General features: G+C 44.2%; 1 protein-coding gene across 1 annotated transcript in view; it reads right to left on the bottom strand.

Moving 5' to 3' along the window:
• HEATR3 (HEAT repeat containing 3) overlaps positions 1-12,143 on the bottom strand; it is a 32,164-nt gene extending 20,021 nt beyond the window's left edge. Inside the window, exons 1-6 of the mRNA XM_068261461.1 lie at positions 11,801-12,143; positions 5,205-5,377; positions 4,036-4,123; positions 3,425-3,537; positions 1,066-1,175; positions 796-936 (exon numbers count right to left, since the gene is read on the bottom strand). Of these exons, the coding sequence (XP_068117562.1) occupies positions 796-936; positions 1,066-1,175; positions 3,425-3,537; positions 4,036-4,123; positions 5,205-5,377; positions 11,801-12,058 (883 nt within the window). The 5' untranslated portion in view covers positions 12,059-12,143. The remainder of the gene's footprint in view (positions 1-795; positions 937-1,065; positions 1,176-3,424; positions 3,538-4,035; positions 4,124-5,204; positions 5,378-11,800) is intronic.
• Positions 12,144-20,349: the final 8,206 nt, after the last annotated feature.

Below are 20,349 nucleotides of genomic sequence, written 5' to 3'. Positions count from 1 at the left end.
AAGCATCACCAATCATGTCGAACAAACAAAAACACAATAATATATTGTATGTAATACAATATATTCCACCTTCTACTTAAACTGATCGATTTAATTTATCCTACGCCACAGAAAGCCAAGATTTTTTTTTTCTATGGAGTTCTTTTTCAGTAAACATCTAGTGTGCCAGTTTATTCAGTTACAGAGCTGAAGACAAGCCTAGACTGGGCGAGTTTGCCTAGACTGTCAGTGTAAAGGTGCCCATTAACAGTACAATTTTTTCAACAAATTCAATCTTTCGATGAGATTTTTACGATCGAATTGTATAAAAAAATTTGCCATTTATGAAGGCACTCGATAAGGAACGATTCTTTGGTCGATTGCTAAATAGAATACAATCGCTCCGAAAGATTGTTTTTATGATCACATTTGAAGAAAGAATCGTTCAGTAAAATGTGAACAAATCGATAACTGCCTTCTGATTAGTTACGATCATTTTGCGGATCTGCTAGCGGGTTTTGGTGTGCACCAGGCCTCACAGTGAGAGAACATGGGTAATGGAGGGATGGAGGTGCAGCACGGAGAGGTGAGAGCATGGGTTGAGGAGCCTGGGGAATTCATTTTGCCTATATGAGCCTTTCTTCATGACTTGGCTGGCCAACTCTGGTCAGGTTGCGTTCTGGCTGACCAAAGTCAGACAGTTATTTACAAGTTCTTTGTGTATTGGCCACAGCAGTCAGAGACTTATCACATAGTCGGGCCAGACACATGCCCCAATTCTCTTACAGAAAAAAAGTTAATTTCCATTATTTTCACCTGCAACCAATGTTTTCAATAGAAGCATTTCCATAGTAGTGGCACTGGTAAGCAGCACAGACTCCAATGTCTGCAAAGACTCAGCGTTCAAAGAGGCCAACAATTCTGAATTATCTTCTGTGACTGTCTGCAGACAGTAGGCTATGAATTAAACAAAACAAAAAAAAACAGAATGTCAAGCCAAGATACAGTTTTATTGGTGATGGAATTAAAAAAAAAAAAAAAAAAAAAAAAAAAAGATACATAACTAAAAAAAATGGAGAACGCTACCTGCAGAAAGTGCCAGCTCCATGTTATTCGGAAACTTGCTCAAGCACTGAACAACAATATACACACAGTTTTCTTTGTTAAAGATGGATAATGCTTTGCTATTGCTTTCACTAAAGGAAAACAAGAAAGAAAGAAAAACCTGTAAGTCAGTTTTAAGTATAGCAATGACAGGTCACCAAAATTATTAGTTTTATTAGAGAGAACGTAACTCATTTCACTAGCAAAAAAAAAGTCAAATACTGGAGGAGGGAGCCTCTAGATCAGTGTTGCCAACTCATCCCTTTAATTACTGACACATCTAAGTTATACAGGTTCTGGGGCTATTTGCACATAATCAGTGTCTTAACTGCATCTACCTAGCCACAAAACCTGTATAATTCATAGGTGTCAGTAATTAAAGGGATGAGTTGGCAACACTGCTCTAGATCCTGATGAGGCTTCCCCTCCACCCCCCCTCCAGAAAAACAGCCACCATAATATTTACATTTGCCTACCGCTATCCAGCGGTGGCTGGATAGTGTAATGGTTAAGGGCTCTGCCTCTTACACAGGAGACCAGGGTTCAAATCTCAGCTCTGCCTGTTCAGTAAGCCAGCACCTATTCAGTAGGAGAACTTGGGCAAGACTCCCTAACACTGCTACTGCCTATAGAGTGCGCCCTAGTGGCTGCAGCTCTGGCGCTTTGAGTCCGCCAGGAGAAAAGCGCAATATAAATGTTCTGTGTTTGTTACTTACGCAGGATAAGCTTCTCGCTCAGGCCCCTGTGGAAATAGCCTAGCCTGATTGGGTCCACACTACAGTGTAGACGGCTTGCGCCCACACAGTATAGCCGACCCGATCGGGCTTGACTGCTTACGCTGGAGCCAGAGGGGAAGTGGATACTGCGCCTGTGCGAGGCTTCCAACATCCGGATCATCGGGGAAACCATGGCTGGAGCCCCGCTGGTGAGGAGGACAGAGGAAGCCTCTTCACCCCTCATGAGATAAGTACACCCTAGGGGAACTTTTTTCCCCATCAGATACAATTTAAAAAGGAATGCACTGCAGAGGCATTGTGTCAGCAGTACATATGCTAGATGTTTTTCTACATGGACAGGCCTGTGCAGCTGAATGTGAGGATATGACCACGTCTATTTTCCCCCAGGTTGGCTGGAAATAGGCTCTTGTGGAGCGTTTTTAACACAGGAAGCTTAGTTACGTACTGCGTTTTTGAGCTTGTGGAAATGCATTTTTTTTTAATTGACCAAAGATGAAAAAGTGATGTTTCGCATAGCTTTGTAATATTTGACCCTTGAATTTAGCTTTAAAGAATATCCCATGCAATGGATAAAAACTAGCTTTACTTACCTGGAGCTTCTTCCAGCCCCTAGAAGTCATGTGTGTTCCTCGCCGAGACTGATCTGGTCTTGCCCCCAATTTACATTGACAATTACCACAGGAGGCAGAAAGCTCATTTTTAACAGTTATTTTCCCACAAAGCAAACAGTGGAAGTTACTAATTCAAAAAGGCACTATAGTGATATATACGGTGAAAGTAGTAGTAAATTATTCAGAATACCCACTTTTATGTTATGGTAATTACCCTAGTTTCAGCACCAGAAACACTTCCCATATCTATATATTGCTGTAAACTCATATGTAGCCCTGCCACCGGGGGGGGGGAGGATGGTATCTAGGTGATGTTTGCTGGGGGAGGGACAGTAATCAAATTTCCATCAGATCGGATCTATTAGATGGATCTGTTATATAATTTCGGATTGCGATAGATTTTGCAATAGATTTTGGGTACTTTAAGTGACCCTGAACAGTAGCTGGAATAAAAAAAAAAAAAAAAAAAAAATCACTTACATAAGGCCTCCTCAAGCCGACCACAGGCCGCAAGGTCCCCCGGCTTCCTCCTGACTCCTGTCCCTCCAGCAACTCCAGTTACCGGCGACACCTGGGTCGGGTGTCGGGCGACTCTTCCTGGATCTTCACACTCCTTGTCATCACTGCGGCCGGCGTGACAGGTCTGTGCATGCGCTGTTTAGAGTTAGGAAGGACACGGGCAGGAGCCAGGAAGACGCCGGGGGACCTCGCGGCCTACGGTAGGCTGAAGGAGGCCCAAGGTAAGTGAAACTTTTTATTCCAGCTACTGTTCAGGGTCCCTTTAATGCAAAATCTGTCGCAAAATTGATCAGGAATAATTTAGATGTCTACAGACGATGCAATTTCGTTTTGCTACACAATGGTGCACAGCTTCACTGTAAACTGTGATACTGCACCTTCAAACCAAATCTTATTACTGTACTCTGCACTGATGAAAATATAATTCTACACTTTAGGGTAGAATTAAAAAAAAACAAACAAAAAACAGCTTACCACACATTCCACAGAACATGAATAGCCTGGTTTGCAACTTCTTCAACACTGTTGTTTGGTGAGTCTTTGCAGATTATCGATGGCTCAGAGGGAGAATCCAAGTCAGCTGAACACTGCAACAGAAAAAGAAGCGAAAAAACGGTTTCACTGATTAACCCAATATAGTACTAAGATCACGGCAGAGCAATATGACTAAAGTGAAAACAATGTCCTGTAGTAGGCAGACCAGCCTTCCCTGATGCTTTATACTCAACCAGTCAATACAACTGTGCATGGTCAAGTGGGAGAGAGAGAGACAGAGAGACAGAGAGAGAGAGAGAGAGACAGAGAGACAGAGATATATATATATATATATATATATATATATATATATATATATATATATATATATATATATATATATGCACTGGCACTTCCATCCAATAGATCAAAGCATCACAAACAGTGACCAAACAGCCTCTCCCATAATGGACTCTGGAAAGCTGGTTTTGAGGGTATGCGTGTTGCTGCTGGAAACTATGATGCCAGCCTCCATATTACAAACAATTCATGTTATTTTCAAAGTAAAAAAAAGCCACATAATCAGGAACTGCTATGGTAAAATTACAAACCTGTCTTAGAAGAGTGATTAATGGAGTCATCACATCCCTGCTCACCATGTCATCACATACTTCAAACCCGCCAAATGTACTCAAGTTCCTTAATGGAGAGAGAAAAATTAAAAGAGAAATATATTTTATATTTTCCTAATACATCTTCTCCCCCCCCCCCCCTTTAAGTTGGAGGAAGGGATATCCATGGGTGTCCAGTTCGTTACTCTAGATCTCCTCCTGCCTTTTGTTTCAACCATTTCTCCCAGAAGCCATCACATTCATCACCACTGAAGTATACGAAAAACTTGAGTTGCTTCCATTGCTAGCCAATCTAAAAGCGTACGAGAGGAATGGGCGCGGTACACTTGGGCGCAGGAGAGAAATTGTGTGGGAGACTTGGGGGCAGCCGGTATGGCTGATCCTGCTGCTGCACAAGTTCCCGGCCGTGTTAAAGTGATCCTCCTGGCCGCAATAGCAGCATAGGGGGCGATATACAGGCTGGGAACGCGAACAATCACTCGCGTTCCCATGCCTGTCGGCCGGTGACGGCCAAACCAGAAGTGTTCGCCGGCGGGTCCTGGAGCGTCAGAGCGGGGCTGCGAGGGCACCGATTGGCTGCTGGGGGATGAGGGAAGCCCCAGGTGAGTAAATCTCATTTTTTATAGTTCACTTAAGGTTCACTTAAAATACTATTCCCCTTCCAGGCTGCCATGGATAGTGGGGGAATGAAACAATTTGGCTTCCAGCAATTGCTGGAGGTCGAATTATAGTGTTTTCGATCTGAAGGGGGCCCTGCAAAACATCATTGCGCCGCTATGCTACTCTCTGCCTGCTTTTTTTCAGCCTCGGGGCATTCAGTGCAGGGTGCAAGTCTGTTGCTCTCCCTGCTTCAATTTTCAGGCAGGTGACGGATAGTACTCTTTACACCTTTCCATTACCTCTCTGCCTACTTCCCTCATCTGGCAGAGAGTCTCCATCTGCGCCCTGCAGAAAAGTATCCCCATAATACATAAAGTACAGGCCTTACACTAAAGCTCTCTTCCCACTATAATTTCCAAAAACATTGGCATTGCAGGGGGGATATGGTGCGAGTCATGTCATAGAATTTCAGATTGACCACATTTCAAGTATATAGGTGATCTGTAATCTCTTTGATTGACGATTAAGATGGCATTTTGTTTACTTACCGTAAAGCACCGGCTGCTGTCTCCCGTACAGCCATACATTTGTCAATTAACAGTGGCCCAAGGCACCTGACTGCATCTTTCTGCAGAAAAGAAGGTATCACTTGTTTTTGCTGGACAAGCTTGGAGATGCTGGCACAAGCAAATTCCCTGACTTCAGGACAGGGACTCTGCAACTGAAAGGAAATACACACAGACATTACAATTAAAGAGAATTGCCCCATACAAGCATGGAATCTCATATCATATGAATAAGAAAAATGACACTTTCAGAGCAACAGACAAAATAAAATCACAGTAATGCTCGACTTCAAGCAACCATAGGATGACAAATTATAGAATGTTTTCAGAAGTTTGCTTTAGGTCATGTTCCCAGTGGACTTTGCATTGTTTTCCCTGTTACAGTAGGAATGCATTGGATAAGGAAAGAGTGGCTGTATGTTATTCACGTGTTGCGTCGAGTACAATGAGACATACAGTCAATGAAAAGTATGCGTCACTTTACTGCTAATGCTCGTTAAGTGGTAACACATTGCATGCAGTGCGTCACGATATAGCAACCTGTTATTGTTGCACTAACTCACCCGTTGCACTGGAAACATCGTCTAGGTGGTGCAGTAGGAAAACAGAGGCGCCAGTAGAATAAAAGTGGATAAAACCTTTAAAATTTGCTTGGAGGAAGTGGTGGACTTACCTCCATAAAGCAGACACGAAAGACTGTCTGAAAAGTAGCAATCACATTTATTATATAGTACCCCAAAACTGCAACGCGTTTCGCAGGCCGAGCCTGCTTCATCAGGCAATAAACATGGGGACAAAACTGTAGACAAGAGACAGTACATTATGCTATAGTGAATTCTGCAGTTACAAGATGCATATTAACCTATTTTGGTTCCTGGATGTAGAAACTACGTCCAGGAACCATGCGCGCTACCGCGTGCTCCCGCGGCCGATCGCGCGCGTTCACGCGCACTCCCGGCCGTGGATTTGGTAGCCACAGAATCAATGTATCGGGCTATGGTGCCCGATCACTGATTCCTCTCCCCCGCTGAAAATGCGACAGCTTCTCTCGGAAGCTTCGCTTTTTCTGGCCGTTCCCTCCCCGATGCGTCACTCTAAGCGTGTGTTACGCTTAGAGTGACGTCATGTAAACAAACTCATGTAAAAAAAAGTAAAACTACAACAAAAATTAAAAAAATTAAAATCAACACACATTTACATTAAAAAAACTATGGTTTACATCCCACCCTCCCAAAAATACCCAAATAAAATGTTTAATGTAAAAAAAAAACCCCATTACAATTAAAAAAAACAACAACATGTAATTGTAATTGCATACATTGTGATAGGGACATAATTTTAACAGTGTAATAACCGGGACATATGGGCAAATATAATACGTGAGTTTTAATTATGGAGGCATGTATTATTTTAAAACTATAATGGCTGAAAACTGAGAAATAATTAATTTTTTCCGTTTTTTCTTATTCTTCCTGTTAAAATGTATTTACAGTAAAGTGGCTCTTAGCAAAATGTACTCCCCAAAGAAAACCTAATTGGTGGCGGAAAAAACAAGATATAGATCAGTTCATTGTGATAAGTAGTGATAAAGTTATAGGCTAATCAATGGGAGGTGAACATTGCTCAAGTGAAAACGACGGAACGCGAATGGGTTAATATATTACATATCATAAAGCATACCATATGAAAAATTGATTTGCGGAGATAGCATAAAAGTTGGGTGTACAAGTAAACAATAGGGGGTAGAGGCTATGGTGCTCGTGATAGTAATGGGCTATGGGGTGTTTTTTACACAGATTTGCAATGAGTGGTATTGGTAATGAAGAAGGGTATATGTCAGCAAGTGTAATGGGTAATAGAGCATTGAGAAGAGAACAGGGGGCCAGAAATATAAGGTCAAGTTTGCAAATAAAATAGCATAAAGAACTCACCAGATCATAAACATCTGTGTTTCCTTTGTTTCCTCTAGCACCAATAGTCAATATCCCATAAAAAAAACACCTCACCTGCGAATCCATATTCGTCATCTATCTCATTTCATGCCCTTGCTGTCTCCAGTACGTGGGGAGAACTACACAGTTGGCCCACAGCAGATCGGGCAACACAAAAGAAACATCACCAATAAATTCCCCCTTCACAGCGTTTCACGGCACTTTTGCACCCACCACGACAATAACCCACAACTCTTCAGCATCACACTACTTGACTCTATTGATGCAAGTTTACCAAATGCGTTCGAACAACTTAAAAAACATGAAATGTACTGGATACAAACTCTAAGAACCCTCATACCTGAAGGTTTGAATGAAATCTTGGAAAAAATCTACTAAAACACTACCTATTCCGTTTTTCTTTTATCGCTGGCGGCTCTCTTTTATCCTTTTATGTGTAATATTTTTAGTACTCCTATTTTTAGTACTTTTATTATTTATATTTGTATTTTTCATTTTTAATATAGCAACGTCCATCTTTACAACAATACCTCAGGCTAGATCATTATTTTTACATAGCTGCATATTTACACATCTGTATATTCACATTATTTCTATCAATAATTAGAATTGTTCATGATTTATACATCTTTATTTGTCTTGTTTTACTTTGTCTTCTTCCTCCTTTTTATCTCATTGTTTTTACCATAATGTTTTTTTAATTATTTACAACTTGTCCTCCAATGTTTGTTTTTTCCATGAGTATTTATTTGCCTTTTTGTAACAACACCCGCCATAATTTTGTTACATTACATTTGCTATGCCAAATTTATTAATTTAATTCCTGCCATAATTAATATTATGCTCATGTATTATTTTCCTATTAACTATCCCCTGGCCGGGATTCAAACCCTGGTCTCCCATGTCAAAGGCAGTGCCCTTAACCAGTACTCTTTTTAGCTAGTACTGTACTCAGCTGCACATTTGGTAACCATGATACCTGAATCCACCCCCCCCCCCCCTCACTACCCAACACACTGAACACAGGTGGCGGGAGCCCAATGGCTACTCGCAAGCCCGCCCTAACCCCGCCCACCCTTCCCAAAAACCCGATTCACTGAACACAGATGGCGAGAACCCATTGGTTGCTCGCACACTCGCACTAACCCTGCCCACCTAACACCTCCCACACATCTAATTGGCCCTATTAGCAAGTACCTGTATATATAAGGAGTTGAGCGTCCTCACCACTCCACTGAGGCGCTACACCTGCTATTGCTGGAATTCTGGTGAGTTCTTTATGTTATTTTATTTGCACACTTTACCTTATATTTCTGGCCCCCTGTTCTCTTCTCAATGCTCTATTACCCATTACACTTGCTGACATATACCCTTTTTCATTACCAATACAACTCATTGCAAATCTGTGCAAAAAAATACCCCATAGCCCATTACTATCACGAGCACCATAGCCTCTACCCCTATTGTTTACTTGTACACCCAACTTTTTATGCTATCTCCACAAAGTAATTTTTCATATGGTATGCTTTATGATATGTAATGTATTAATATGCATCTTGTAACTGCAGAATTCACTATAGCTTAATGTACTGTCTCTTGTCTACAGTTTTGTCCCCACGTTTATTGCCTGATGAAGCGGGCTCGGCCTGCGAAACGCATTGCACTTTTGGGGTACTATATAATAAATGTGATTGCTACTTTTCAGACAGTCTTTCGTGTCTGCTTTATGGAGGTAAGTCCACCACTTCCTCCAAGCAAATTTTAAAGGTTTTATCCACTTTTATTCTGCTGGCGTCTCTGTTCTCCTACTGCAAAATCGTGTCCACCTCTGGTGAAGGGGTGATCTACCCCTTTTTCTCATCTACAGAGAGCAACTTCTTAGCCCTGAGTGAGGACACGTCTAATCTCCTCACCTGCTTATACAGTGGTTGCCTGTGTGGTAAGTAACCCACGTTTGTGAGTATATTCTTCTCACTAATTTGCCTTACTTAGTTTATGTTTTAACATACTACACTATATTGGGCTCTCGGTTTCTCTACACTTTATCGTCTAGGTGGTGGTAAGCAGTGTTACAAAGCCACCATTGTGAACATGACTTCACAGAATTTGGACACAGGTACACTTTAAGAGATCCTTGCAAACAGAAACTATAGAACTGAGCAACTTGCATGAAATGTTATCATTTTTTTTGGTGTAAAATAAGGATTCTGCATATAGGGATATTGTGGGGGGGCGTGAGAAAATGATTTGAAGTTACCCGGGGCTTCTAATGGTCCCCGGCAGACATCCTGTGCCTACGCAGCCACTCACCGATGCTCCTGCCCCGCTTCACTACTGGAATTTCAGACTTTAAAGTCTGAAAACCACTGCGCCTGCGTTGTCGTGTCCTCGCTTCCCCTGATGTCACCAGTAGCGCACGGCGCAGGCACAGACCATACTGGGCCTGCGCAGTACGCTCCTGGTGCCATCAGCGGGAGTGAGAACACGGCAACGCAGGCGCAGTGGTTTTCAGACTTTAAAGTCTGAAATTCCAGAAGTGAACCGGAAGCGGGGCCGGAGCACGGGGGAGTGGCTGCGTGGGCACAGGATGTCTGTGGGGGACCATTAGAAGCCCTGGGTAACTTCAACTCATTTTCCCCAGACCCCCCTACAGTGTCCCTTTAAAAATCATAACATTTTGACCACATAACCATAGGAAGTAGTTCTCTGGTTTTAGCCTGCGAAAATTCACTGTAATTGTGGTTGTAACAACATATTCACACCTGAAATTATGTGTGAAAAAGTTACCTTCCTGTGAACAAACTGGTGGAATACCTCCTAGTGGCACAAACCTTCGCCCTCCTGTGCCCAGAGCAACTTCATCACAGTGGATATTTTATCAGGCGGCCAAATCTCCTTTAACCCTCTGGGGGATAATCCCGAGCTGAGCTCGGGGTAAGCCGCCACAGAGGATTTCTCAGGCCCTGGTGGGCCGATTTGCATAATTATTTTTTTTTGTTGCACGCAGCTAGCACTTTGCTAGCTGTGTGTATATACCGATCGCCGCCGCTCCGCGCTGATTCGCCGCTACCCGCCATGCCGCGCTGCCCCTCCCCCCAGACCCCGTGCGCAGCCTGGCCAATCAGTGCCAGGCAGCGCTGAGGGGTGGATCGGGACTCCCTCTGACGTCAATGACGTCATCCCGATCGTCGCCATGGCGACGGGGGAAGCCAAACAGGAAATCCCGTTCTGAACGGGATTTCCTGTTTGCTTTGATTGCTGGAGGCGATCAGAGGGGGTGGGGGGATGCCGCTGCACAGCGGCTATCATGTAGCGAGCCCTGGGCTCGCTACATGATTTAAAAATTTTTTTTTTTTAAAATAGTGCTGCGCCACCTCCTGGGCAATATAATTGTATCCCCCAGGAGGTTAATTGCCAATATTAAAGTGTGCGAGTATGGGGTGCCAAAATTCCTTGTATTTTTGAATTGCCACATTTTGCCAATCACAATGGCACCACGCTTACATGGTAATCACGGTACCCTTTTTCCATTGGTACGCTTCTATTTTTCGCTGACCGCAAAACTGTTGCATGTGGTATTTTTCTTGCGTTTAATTATTGGTTTTACTCCCATCACGAATCACGGTAGCAATTGTGTGTGGCATAAACAGAAAAATCACAATCCCTTAAAGGAAGCTAGAGACAAGGCATAGTGAAAGTTTTATACATACCTTGGGCTTCATCCAGCCCCATTCGCACTGATCGCTCCCACGCCGCTGTCCCCAACCTTCTCTATTGCTGGTATCGGGTCTCATAACTGCATCCAGTTTTGCACATGCGCTCTCTGGCGGAGAATAGGAGTACATTTGAAATCGGCGCCGGTAGACTTGGGCGCAGGATATAGTGCTATATGGCTGATCCTGCTTCTGCACAAGTCCAGGCCGATTTAATTACTATTCCCCCTCCGGGCCGCCATGGATAGTGGGGGAATGAAATAATTCGGCTTCCCGCGATTGCTGGAAGCCGAATTATTGTGTTTTTAAGCAACTTCGGCTCCGTCTTCTGATGGAGCCGACGTTACTCACTGAGCGCCGCTATAGACTGATTCTCATTATAGTCTATGGCGGCACTGGTTGCGCCCAAATCTAGCAGCGCTGAAAAGCACTGCTCCGGAGAATAGTACTGCGCCTGTGGCGAGACCACACTGTGCATGCTCAGACTGGCCAAAGTTACAGGACCCGGTACCAGAGCTGGAAAAGGCTGAGGACAGTGGCATGGGAGCGATCCGTACGGATGGGGCTAGAGGAAGGTATGTATGCTTCGTCTCTGGTACACTTTAACAGCACATTGAAAATGCTGATGGCAATTTTAAGATGTAAACAGTCCCAAAGGAAGGTGAGCATGTTGCTGGAGCCTTGTAAGGTGCTATCAAACTGCTCTGTTCACACTATGAAGTTTAAGGAACCTGCTTTAGGTATCCATTAGGATCCCACCCCCCCCTTCAGCTAGAAGCTTTTTTTTAGGTCCAACAAGCTTTCTCAGTGTCTTGTGGGTAATACGACCCTGCAGGGGCCCCTAAGGACAAGGGGTCCTCGTGCAGCTGCATGGCCATAAGTCTGCTACTATCACGTAACATGCAATGCTCACCTTATGTAGCAGCTCCTCAGCTTCCAGCGACTCCCCATCTTCCTCACCAGCATCGGCTGCCAGCTTGACAGCAGCTGTAGGACTGTATCCAACCGGCTTAAACCTGCGTGCTCGGCTCTTCCCCATGCTCACTGTACAGCAAGACAGACTACTACTTCCTACCCTGGGCGGCGACACGGAAGTGAGGTAATGGAAGAAATCAATATGGGAAGGTAGACAAGATTTCAGAGAAACAGTGGACGAGAACGCCGCTTTCATCCTCCCGGTTCCGGTGCAGAAGCTCGCAGCTCATCACCACTATTCGGCACTGGAGCCCTTGCGGTTTCTGTCATCCAGGTCCTAGCTTGATGACGTCAACAAACTAGGACCTGGATGATGATGGTAATACTAGAACACGCCGACGGAAGGAGGGGGTTACAGAGACCACTAGGGCAGACTATAATTGGGAGAGGGAACCACTAGACAGATCAGGAAATATTATTTCTTGGATGGGAGGGGAGCACTAGACCATACTGTATAATGGACCTCTGGACAGCCTGTGCATATAGTAACAGGGAAAAAGAACCACTAGGATTGTCATGAAAAACGATATGTGGGTGTGGGCCACATGGCCATCAGGAAATACTTCCATGTTGGGGAAGGGGGACCACCAAAGCATAGTGTAATTTGGAGGGGGAACTACTGGACCACCAGGGCATTCTAAAACCAAACCCGCCAAGGGTCCCGTTTTCTCTGTGGCACTAAAGATTTGCAGCCTCTTTCACAGGCACTGGTCAAATGTCCCGGCCTCTTCACAGAGCAGGAGTGTTTGCAGTTAACTGTTTCACTACCCCAGAGTCTTTGCAGAGAACAGTAAAATGCATGCATCACATCACACTGCAGCTTTGCATCATGCAGAACTTCAGCAGCACAACATAAAACTCCAGGCTCAGCAAGGAATGTATTTGAAGTTGATAGAGCTTGAGACAAGGATCTCTACTCTGGCTATCTTGTTACAGAGCATCTGAATATTGAGGTGGATATCTTATCTTTTAATATGCCTCAGACTTCAAGCAGGCCACTGTACTACCCCTGGTCAAGAAACCCTCCCTCGACTCCTCGCTACCCTCCAACTACCGCCCTATCTCCCTCCTGCCCTTTGCCTCAGAACTCCTTGAGCGTCAGGCTCACAAAGGCCTGACCCAGTACCTCAATGCCAACTCACTGCTAGACCCACTGTATGCGGGATTTCGGCCTGCCCACTCAACCGAAACTGCTCTCACCAAAGTGGTCAATGACCTTGCCTTAGCTAAAGCTGAAGGTAAATATTCCATTCTCCTCCTCCTCCTTGGCCTTTCAGCAACTTTTGGCACAGTAAATCATCCCCTACTCCTCCAGTCCATGGGTATTCACGATCTCGCCCTGACCTGACTTTCATCCTACCTCTCCTTCACAACCTCCTTCAATGAGTCCTCGTCCACCCCCAACCACCTCTCGGAGGGAGTCCTCCAAGGCTCAGTCCTTGGCCCCCTACTGTTCTCCCTATACACATCCTCCATTGGCAAGGTTATCTCCTCCATGGGTTTTAACTATCATCTGTATGCAGATGACACCCAGATCTACCTCCACACCCCTGACATATCCACCCCCACCATGGACAAGGTCTCCTGCCTATCAGCCAACTCCTCCTGGATGTCCGCTAGGTTCCTGAAACTAAATCTAGACAAAACTAAATTTATGATCTTCCTGCCCCGGCCATCCCTGAACCTCCCAGATGTGCATGTCACTGTTAACCACACTACCATTCGCCGTACCTCTCAAGCCTGCTGTCTGGGTGTCACCCTGGACTCCGCACTCTCCTTCACTCCCCACATCCAAAACCTCACAAAGTCCTGCAACTTCCACCTTCGTAACATCTGTAAGATTCGCCCTTTCCTGACCTCTGCCACCACCAAACTCCTCATCCATGCCCTCATAATTTCCCGCCTTGACTACTTCAATGGCCTTCTGTCTGGTCTCCCTATGACCCGAATAGCCCCACTGCAGTCCATTATGAATGCGGTAGCCATAATTATCCACTCTTCCCATTGCTCCACCACGGCAGCTCCCCTCTGTGAATCCCTCCACTGGCTTCCTATCCAGTCCAGAATAAGATTCAAGATACTGTGTCTGACCTACAAATCTGTCCACAAAACCTGTCCAACCTATTTTTCCGATACTTAGAGGTACATACCTAGCCGCTCACTCCGCTCTTCCAATGAACTTCGCCTGACCGCCCCCCGCATCACCCAGTCCCATGCACGCCTCCAGGACTTCTCAAGAGCTCCTCCAACACTATGGAACTCCCTACCTCCACCCATTAGGGCAGCCCCCTCCTTCAACATCTTCAAGAAGGCCCTCAAAACTCACCTTTTCACTTTGGCCTACTACCCCTCACAAGTGCTCTAAACCCACAGCTGAACTCTGGTCCCCCTACATTTCCTGTCCCTACTTCTCCCTCTAGATTGTAAGCCTTTGGGCAGGGTCCTCCTCCTTTTGTGTCCTACCTGATCATGCACCTCCATTACTGTGAACCCTTGTTATGCATTTGAGTGAACCTAACTTGCCTAATCTCCATGCTCCATTCAGTGGCTTACTAAGTATTACCTTGTACTCGTACGGTGCTGCGTGATCTGGTTTTTCTTGTATTCCTGTATTGTCATATTGCTGTATGTCACCCCTAAATATTGTCTGTAACCTAAACTAATGTCCAGCGCTGCGTAATATGTTGGCGCTTTATAAATACAATAAATAAATATGCTTGTGAAGTGCTAGAAATCCTGTATGGATCAATCATATTTGTGGCATTCCTCTGTGCTATTGCTTTTATTAATAACCCATATTGTGGTACAAGATCCTTAACCCTCCTGGTGGCAGGGCTGTGGAGTCGGAGTCGTGGAGTCGGAGTCGTGGAGTCGGGCAATTTTGGGTGCCTGGAGTCGGAGTCGGGAAAAAATGCACAGACTCCGACTCCTAATGAATTTGTAACTGTAATTAAAATAGAAAATATGATAAAATGTTCTATTTCTCAGATAATAGTCATTAAAAATAATGTATATATACAGTATATATATACAGTAATAGCTATGCTTAGTCCACAAAAATGAAATAAACCAATCAAAATTAGTTACTTGTGTTGCTTCAATAAAGCAGTCCCCGTATTTTTAAGGTCAGATATACATATCTGATTGTGACTGTATATATGATGTGTACACAGGAATCTCTTATATATACTAAATAACATCTATGCTGTAAGAATAAAGCCTGATGTGTAGCTGTGTCACTAATCGAGATGGTCAACGAGATGGAAATAATTCTGCATTGATGCTGATTTATGCAAATGTATGCACTCCCTTTGCTGATGAAATAAAAAATTTTGATATGTTATTAAAATTTGGTTTGGTGACTACAAATTAAAGGGTAACTGAGACGGATGAAAAGTAAAGTTTTATACATACCTGGGGCTTCCTCCAGCCCCCTTCAGGCTAATCAGTGCCTCGCTGTCCTCCACCACCCGGATCTTCTGCAATGAGTCCTGGTAATTCAGCCAGTCAGCGCTGTCTGGCTGCATGCCGCTCCCACAGCCAGGAACATTCTGCACCTGCGCAATAGTGCTGCACAGGTGTAGTGTGCTCCTGGCGGCGGAGTGTGTGCATGCGCACTACGCCTGACTGGCTCAAGTACCTGGACTCATAGCAGAAGATCCAGGTGGTGGAGGAGGACAACGAGGGACTGATTATCCTGAAGGCGGCTGGAGGAAGCCCCAGGTATGTATAAAACTTTAATTTCATCTGTCTCGGGTTTACTTTGTTACACAGTAGTACTATACTCTACATATGCACTCCCCACAGAGCTGCAGGGAATCCACTGAGAATGCTGTGCACATTGAACACAGAGGTGTTGTCTGTTTACAATCTCCTCATTCCCCTGCAGAGTACCTGCACATCATTCTTACATGTACCCACACTTACATTGCCTAGGGCCTGATAGATGTTCTTTGTTCTGGTTTGTACCTTTTACAAGTACTCTTACCAAGGACTAGTTTTAGTCTAAAGGGAATAAATATAGTAGTCTACAGATCCTTCTCACTTCAGTTGTCTTGTAAAATTCCTAAGCGTTGGCAGTTAAGAGACGAATTTCATGTTACATACTTTTAATCAACAAAATTGTAATATGCAAATTAGAGGAGTCGGAGTCGTGGAGTCGGAGTCGGTGGAATCCTAAACTGAGGAGTCGGAGTCGGTGGATTTTTGGACCGACTCCACAGCCCTGCCTGGCGGTCTATTAAAAACCGCCAGGGGGCGGCGCAGCATTTATTTTTTTAAATCATGTAGCGAGCCTAGGGCTTGCTAAATGATAGCCGCTGTGCAGTGGCATCCCCCCACCCTCTTCAATCGCCTCCGGTGGTCAAGCCCGTCCAGAAATCCCGTTTCTGAACGGGATTTCCATTAGTGCTCGATGGGGGGATGACGTCACCGACGTCGTGACGTCAAAGGGAGTCCCGATCCACCCATCAGAGTTGCCTGGCACTGATTGGCCAGGCAGTGCATGGGGGGGGGGGGGGGGAGGCGATTGGTGTGCACACGCAGCTATCAAAGTGCTAGCTGCGTGTAGCAAAAAAAAAAATATGCAAATCGGCCCAGCAGGGCCTGAGAAATCCTCCCTGCGCGGCTTACCCCGAACCGCCAGGAAGGTTAATTAGGGATAGTTGTGTGATTTTATGCATTTACAGTCCTGGGATTAGAGTTATGCACTTGTAGGCACTGTGTTAACATTTCTGATATGTGAAGTTTTTTTGCCAGAAATAAAGAATTTCATATTTTGCATATTTCAGTCTTTATTTTCTTATTTAATATATATTCATAACTCTTCATGTAGAGCTGTTTACTCTAATTTATATCCTTTTTATCACGTGTGCTGTGATTATTCTTTAAATAGCTTGCCTACCATCGCTCCATGCAACTGTATAAGGCGGCGGCATTGTTTTTAAAAATTGGGGCGTGATTAAAGGTGTGGCAGGGGCGTGTCTTGGCGTCCCTTTTTCCTGGCTCCAAAAGTTGGGAGGTATTCCAAAATGGGGGTGGGGGGTGTAACACCACCGCATACTGTAGTAGACCCACAGAGCATACAGTAACAGGGAGGGTAAACGGTCTAGACTGTAACAGGAAAGCAGTAGAAAGTCTACACACAGCTCTGAGGAGGAGTGATCACTAAAATACGGTGGGGGTTCCTGTTGACTACTGAAAAGTTTATGAGCAACTAGGAAAAGCTATGTGGGTGGAGGAAGGGGGGGGGGGGAACTATTAAACCACCTGGAAAATCTTTACCACACGGGACCACTAGGGGTACAATAAGAGAGGGAAACTGCTAGTGCACAGTGGAAAAGCTGTAAAGCAAAGTATGGGTATCACTGGGCTGCAGACCAAAGGACATTATATCTGAGGATTTACATCAAAATCTGCATCTGCTGCTGCATTTATTTGGCTCAATTTTAATCTAGATACAGTTTGAAACAGAAGTTGCATCAGATTGTAAAATAAGCATCTCAGTCAGGTCATTTCTATCTAATGTGGCACCCTTGACAATACAGCCTGTCAACCCACATACAGCCACCAAAACAAAAAAACACACACTCGCCCTATGCTCTTAAAATGGGCTAGTACTTTTGGCTCACAACATTAGAATCCCAGATTTATTAACTGGCCTAGACATTGGGCCCGATCCAATTCAAATTTTCTCCTAGGTCAGTGTTCCTCAAATTTCTCCTTGTGACTCCCTAACAGTGCATGTTTTACAGGCAGTCTCACCTATGCACAGGTGGGGTAATAATTACCCCACCTATGCATAGGTGAGGTTGCTTGCAAAACATGCACCGTTGGGGAGTCAGGAGGACAGGTTTCTTTCTGCATGCCAAAAAATAAGTAGATTTCCACAAATTGGTCTAAGAATGTGGTAGGGATATTGCATTGTTAAAATTTATATTGTGAGCTCCTCTAACGGTGTTTATTATGCGCTGTTCTATGGGAGAAAAGCGCTATAGAAATGTTATTGCATTGTATTGTACTATCATTTATATGGATACACCTTAATAAAATGGGAATGGTTGGTGATATTAACTTTCCATTTGTGGCACATTAGTATATGTGAGGGGGAAAACTTTTCAAGATGGATGGTGGCCATTTTGAAGTCGGCCATTTTGAATCCAACTTTTGTTTTTTCAATAGGAAGAGCGTCATGTGACACATCAAACTTATTGGGAATTTCACAAGAAAAACAATGGTGTGCTTGGTTTCAACATAACTTTATTCTTTCATGAGTTATGTACAAGTTTCTGACAACTTATAAAATTTGTTCAATGTGCTGCACATTCAACCCTCTTCTCCCACTCTTCACACACTGATAGCAACACCGCTCTTCCTATTCAAAAAACAAAAGTTGGATTCAAAATGGCCGACTTCAAAATGGCCGCCATGGTCACCACCCATCTTGAAAAGTTCCCCCCTCACATATACTAATGTGCCACAAACAGAAAGTTAATATCACCAACCATTCCCATTTTATTAAGATGTATCCATATAAATGGCCCACCCTATACAATCTTACCACTTTTATGTAATATGAGCGGACCTAAAACCAGGAATTCTTCTCTAAAAGATAAGCAACTGCATAATAACCTTTGCAAAAAAAAAAAATCTTTGTTACAGCTTACACAGCTCCTCAGAGATGCTGCAATGTAGTCACTTCCTGGTTTCATGGCAGTACATACAGGGTTAACCTCCTGTGTTTACATATAACTTGTTTTAGGTGTATGGTCCAGACTTTCGACAGAAGAGGTCAGCAGGATGTCAGGCAACTGTTATTGTTTAAAAGGAAATAAATATGGCAACTTCCCTAGATTTCTCACTCCAGGGTCCCTTTTGAAGTATTCATGCATAGTATATTCACTCAGTTTACTCTTCCATTATGCAAAAATGTGTGAGGACCTCAGCCCCTGAGGACTGGAGTTTGACATTTCTGATTTAGGGTACTTGGTTTTATCAGCCTTGAGACCCAAGAGGAGGATCTTGCAATCTTTTTTTTAAAGGGACCCTGAGCTCATGCTGATTAAGGGAGCCACCAGCAGGACAGGCAGAGGAGCCAGGAGGATGCCGGGGGATCTCGCGTGCTACAGGGGGCTGGAAGAAGCCCCAGGTAAGTCCAAATTAGGGTCTCTTTAAACCTGGACTCAATGGTAGCTTAGAAACCTGATGCCACAATTTGGAGATAACTGTGTATGACTATGACTACTACAGTGGAACCTTGGTTTGCGAGCATCATTCGTTCTGGAAACATGCTTGTAATCCAAAGCACTCTTATATCAAAGCAAATTTCCCCTTAAAGGAATACTATCGATTCACATATTTTTTTCAATTGACACAGGAATTGTTTGCTAAGTGCTGCTAAGTACTGGTGTATACATTTTAGTAGCAGCTTCTTTGTTTACTGTTAGCAAAATACATTCAAAGTTTACTGACGGCTGGCTGAGCCATGAGGAGAGGAGAAATTCCCCTCACACTTGATCAGTTAACTCTGTGTAGCTCTGTGTGTGACAGAGAGAGACAGGACACAGGAGCTGCAGCTGTTGGGAGCTCTGTTTCTGACTGAAGTGTCTGAAGAGAGCAGAGGAAATGTAACTAATTGTCACAGCTTTTTCATATTGTTTTTGCTTTGAGTTTGATATGTTTGATATTTGCTTTCTGTAGTCTGATATGCAACTCTGGCTGTGCATTGAAGCAGACACCCCTTCTGCAATTGATTTGTCCCAATATAGCTAAATCCTACCCTCAATAAATTACAGCTTTTGCCTCTGATATTTAACATGAAAAGTAGGAAAATGTTTACACCGCTACTTAGACATTATTTGTACATTGCCATTTTAGAACACTTGAGTATCGATAGTATTCCTTTAAGAATTTATGGAAACCCTGGTGAATTGTTCCACAACCCAAAAACAGAGTAAAAAAGTATAAAATGTAAATGAGACTTTCATTATAATTAACAGAATTATTGCCATCTGTTGGCTTACCCTAGACTTTTTTTTTCGTGTGGCTTTAAAGGATACCAGATGTGAAATAACCTAGAGAAACTGGGGGAGCAGGCATACTGTTACCTGTTCTGATGCCTACCACTTCCCCGTTCTCTCTGCCCCCGCAGTCTACCTAAATGCCCCTCCGGCAGCCTCTTCTGGAGTCGGGCACTACCGCGCAGGCGTTGGCCGAGCTGCGTGCATCCTACATTGCGCCCAGTGGACGGTAGTGCATGTCAGTGGACGGTAGTGCATGTGTATGATGTCATGCGCATGACGCGGTGATGTCACACGCATGTGCAGAGCGCTCCCGGCCATGGTTCACGCGCTATAGGATGCGCACAGCCCCGCCTACACAGTAGTGCGTGACTCCGGGGACCCGGAAGAGGCTGCCGGAGGGGCATTTAGGTAGACATTATGGCATCACTCAAGCATATAACCCTTGTGTCAATAGTATGGCGTCAGA

This window comes from Hyperolius riggenbachi, chromosome 11 (genome assembly GCF_040937935.1).
Source record: "Hyperolius riggenbachi isolate aHypRig1 chromosome 11, aHypRig1.pri, whole genome shotgun sequence".
In the NCBI taxonomy this organism is placed as follows: domain Eukaryota; kingdom Metazoa; phylum Chordata; class Amphibia; order Anura; family Hyperoliidae; genus Hyperolius; species Hyperolius riggenbachi.
Note: the sequence above shows the minus strand (reverse complement) of the source record. Positions and strands in the feature narration are given on the sequence as shown.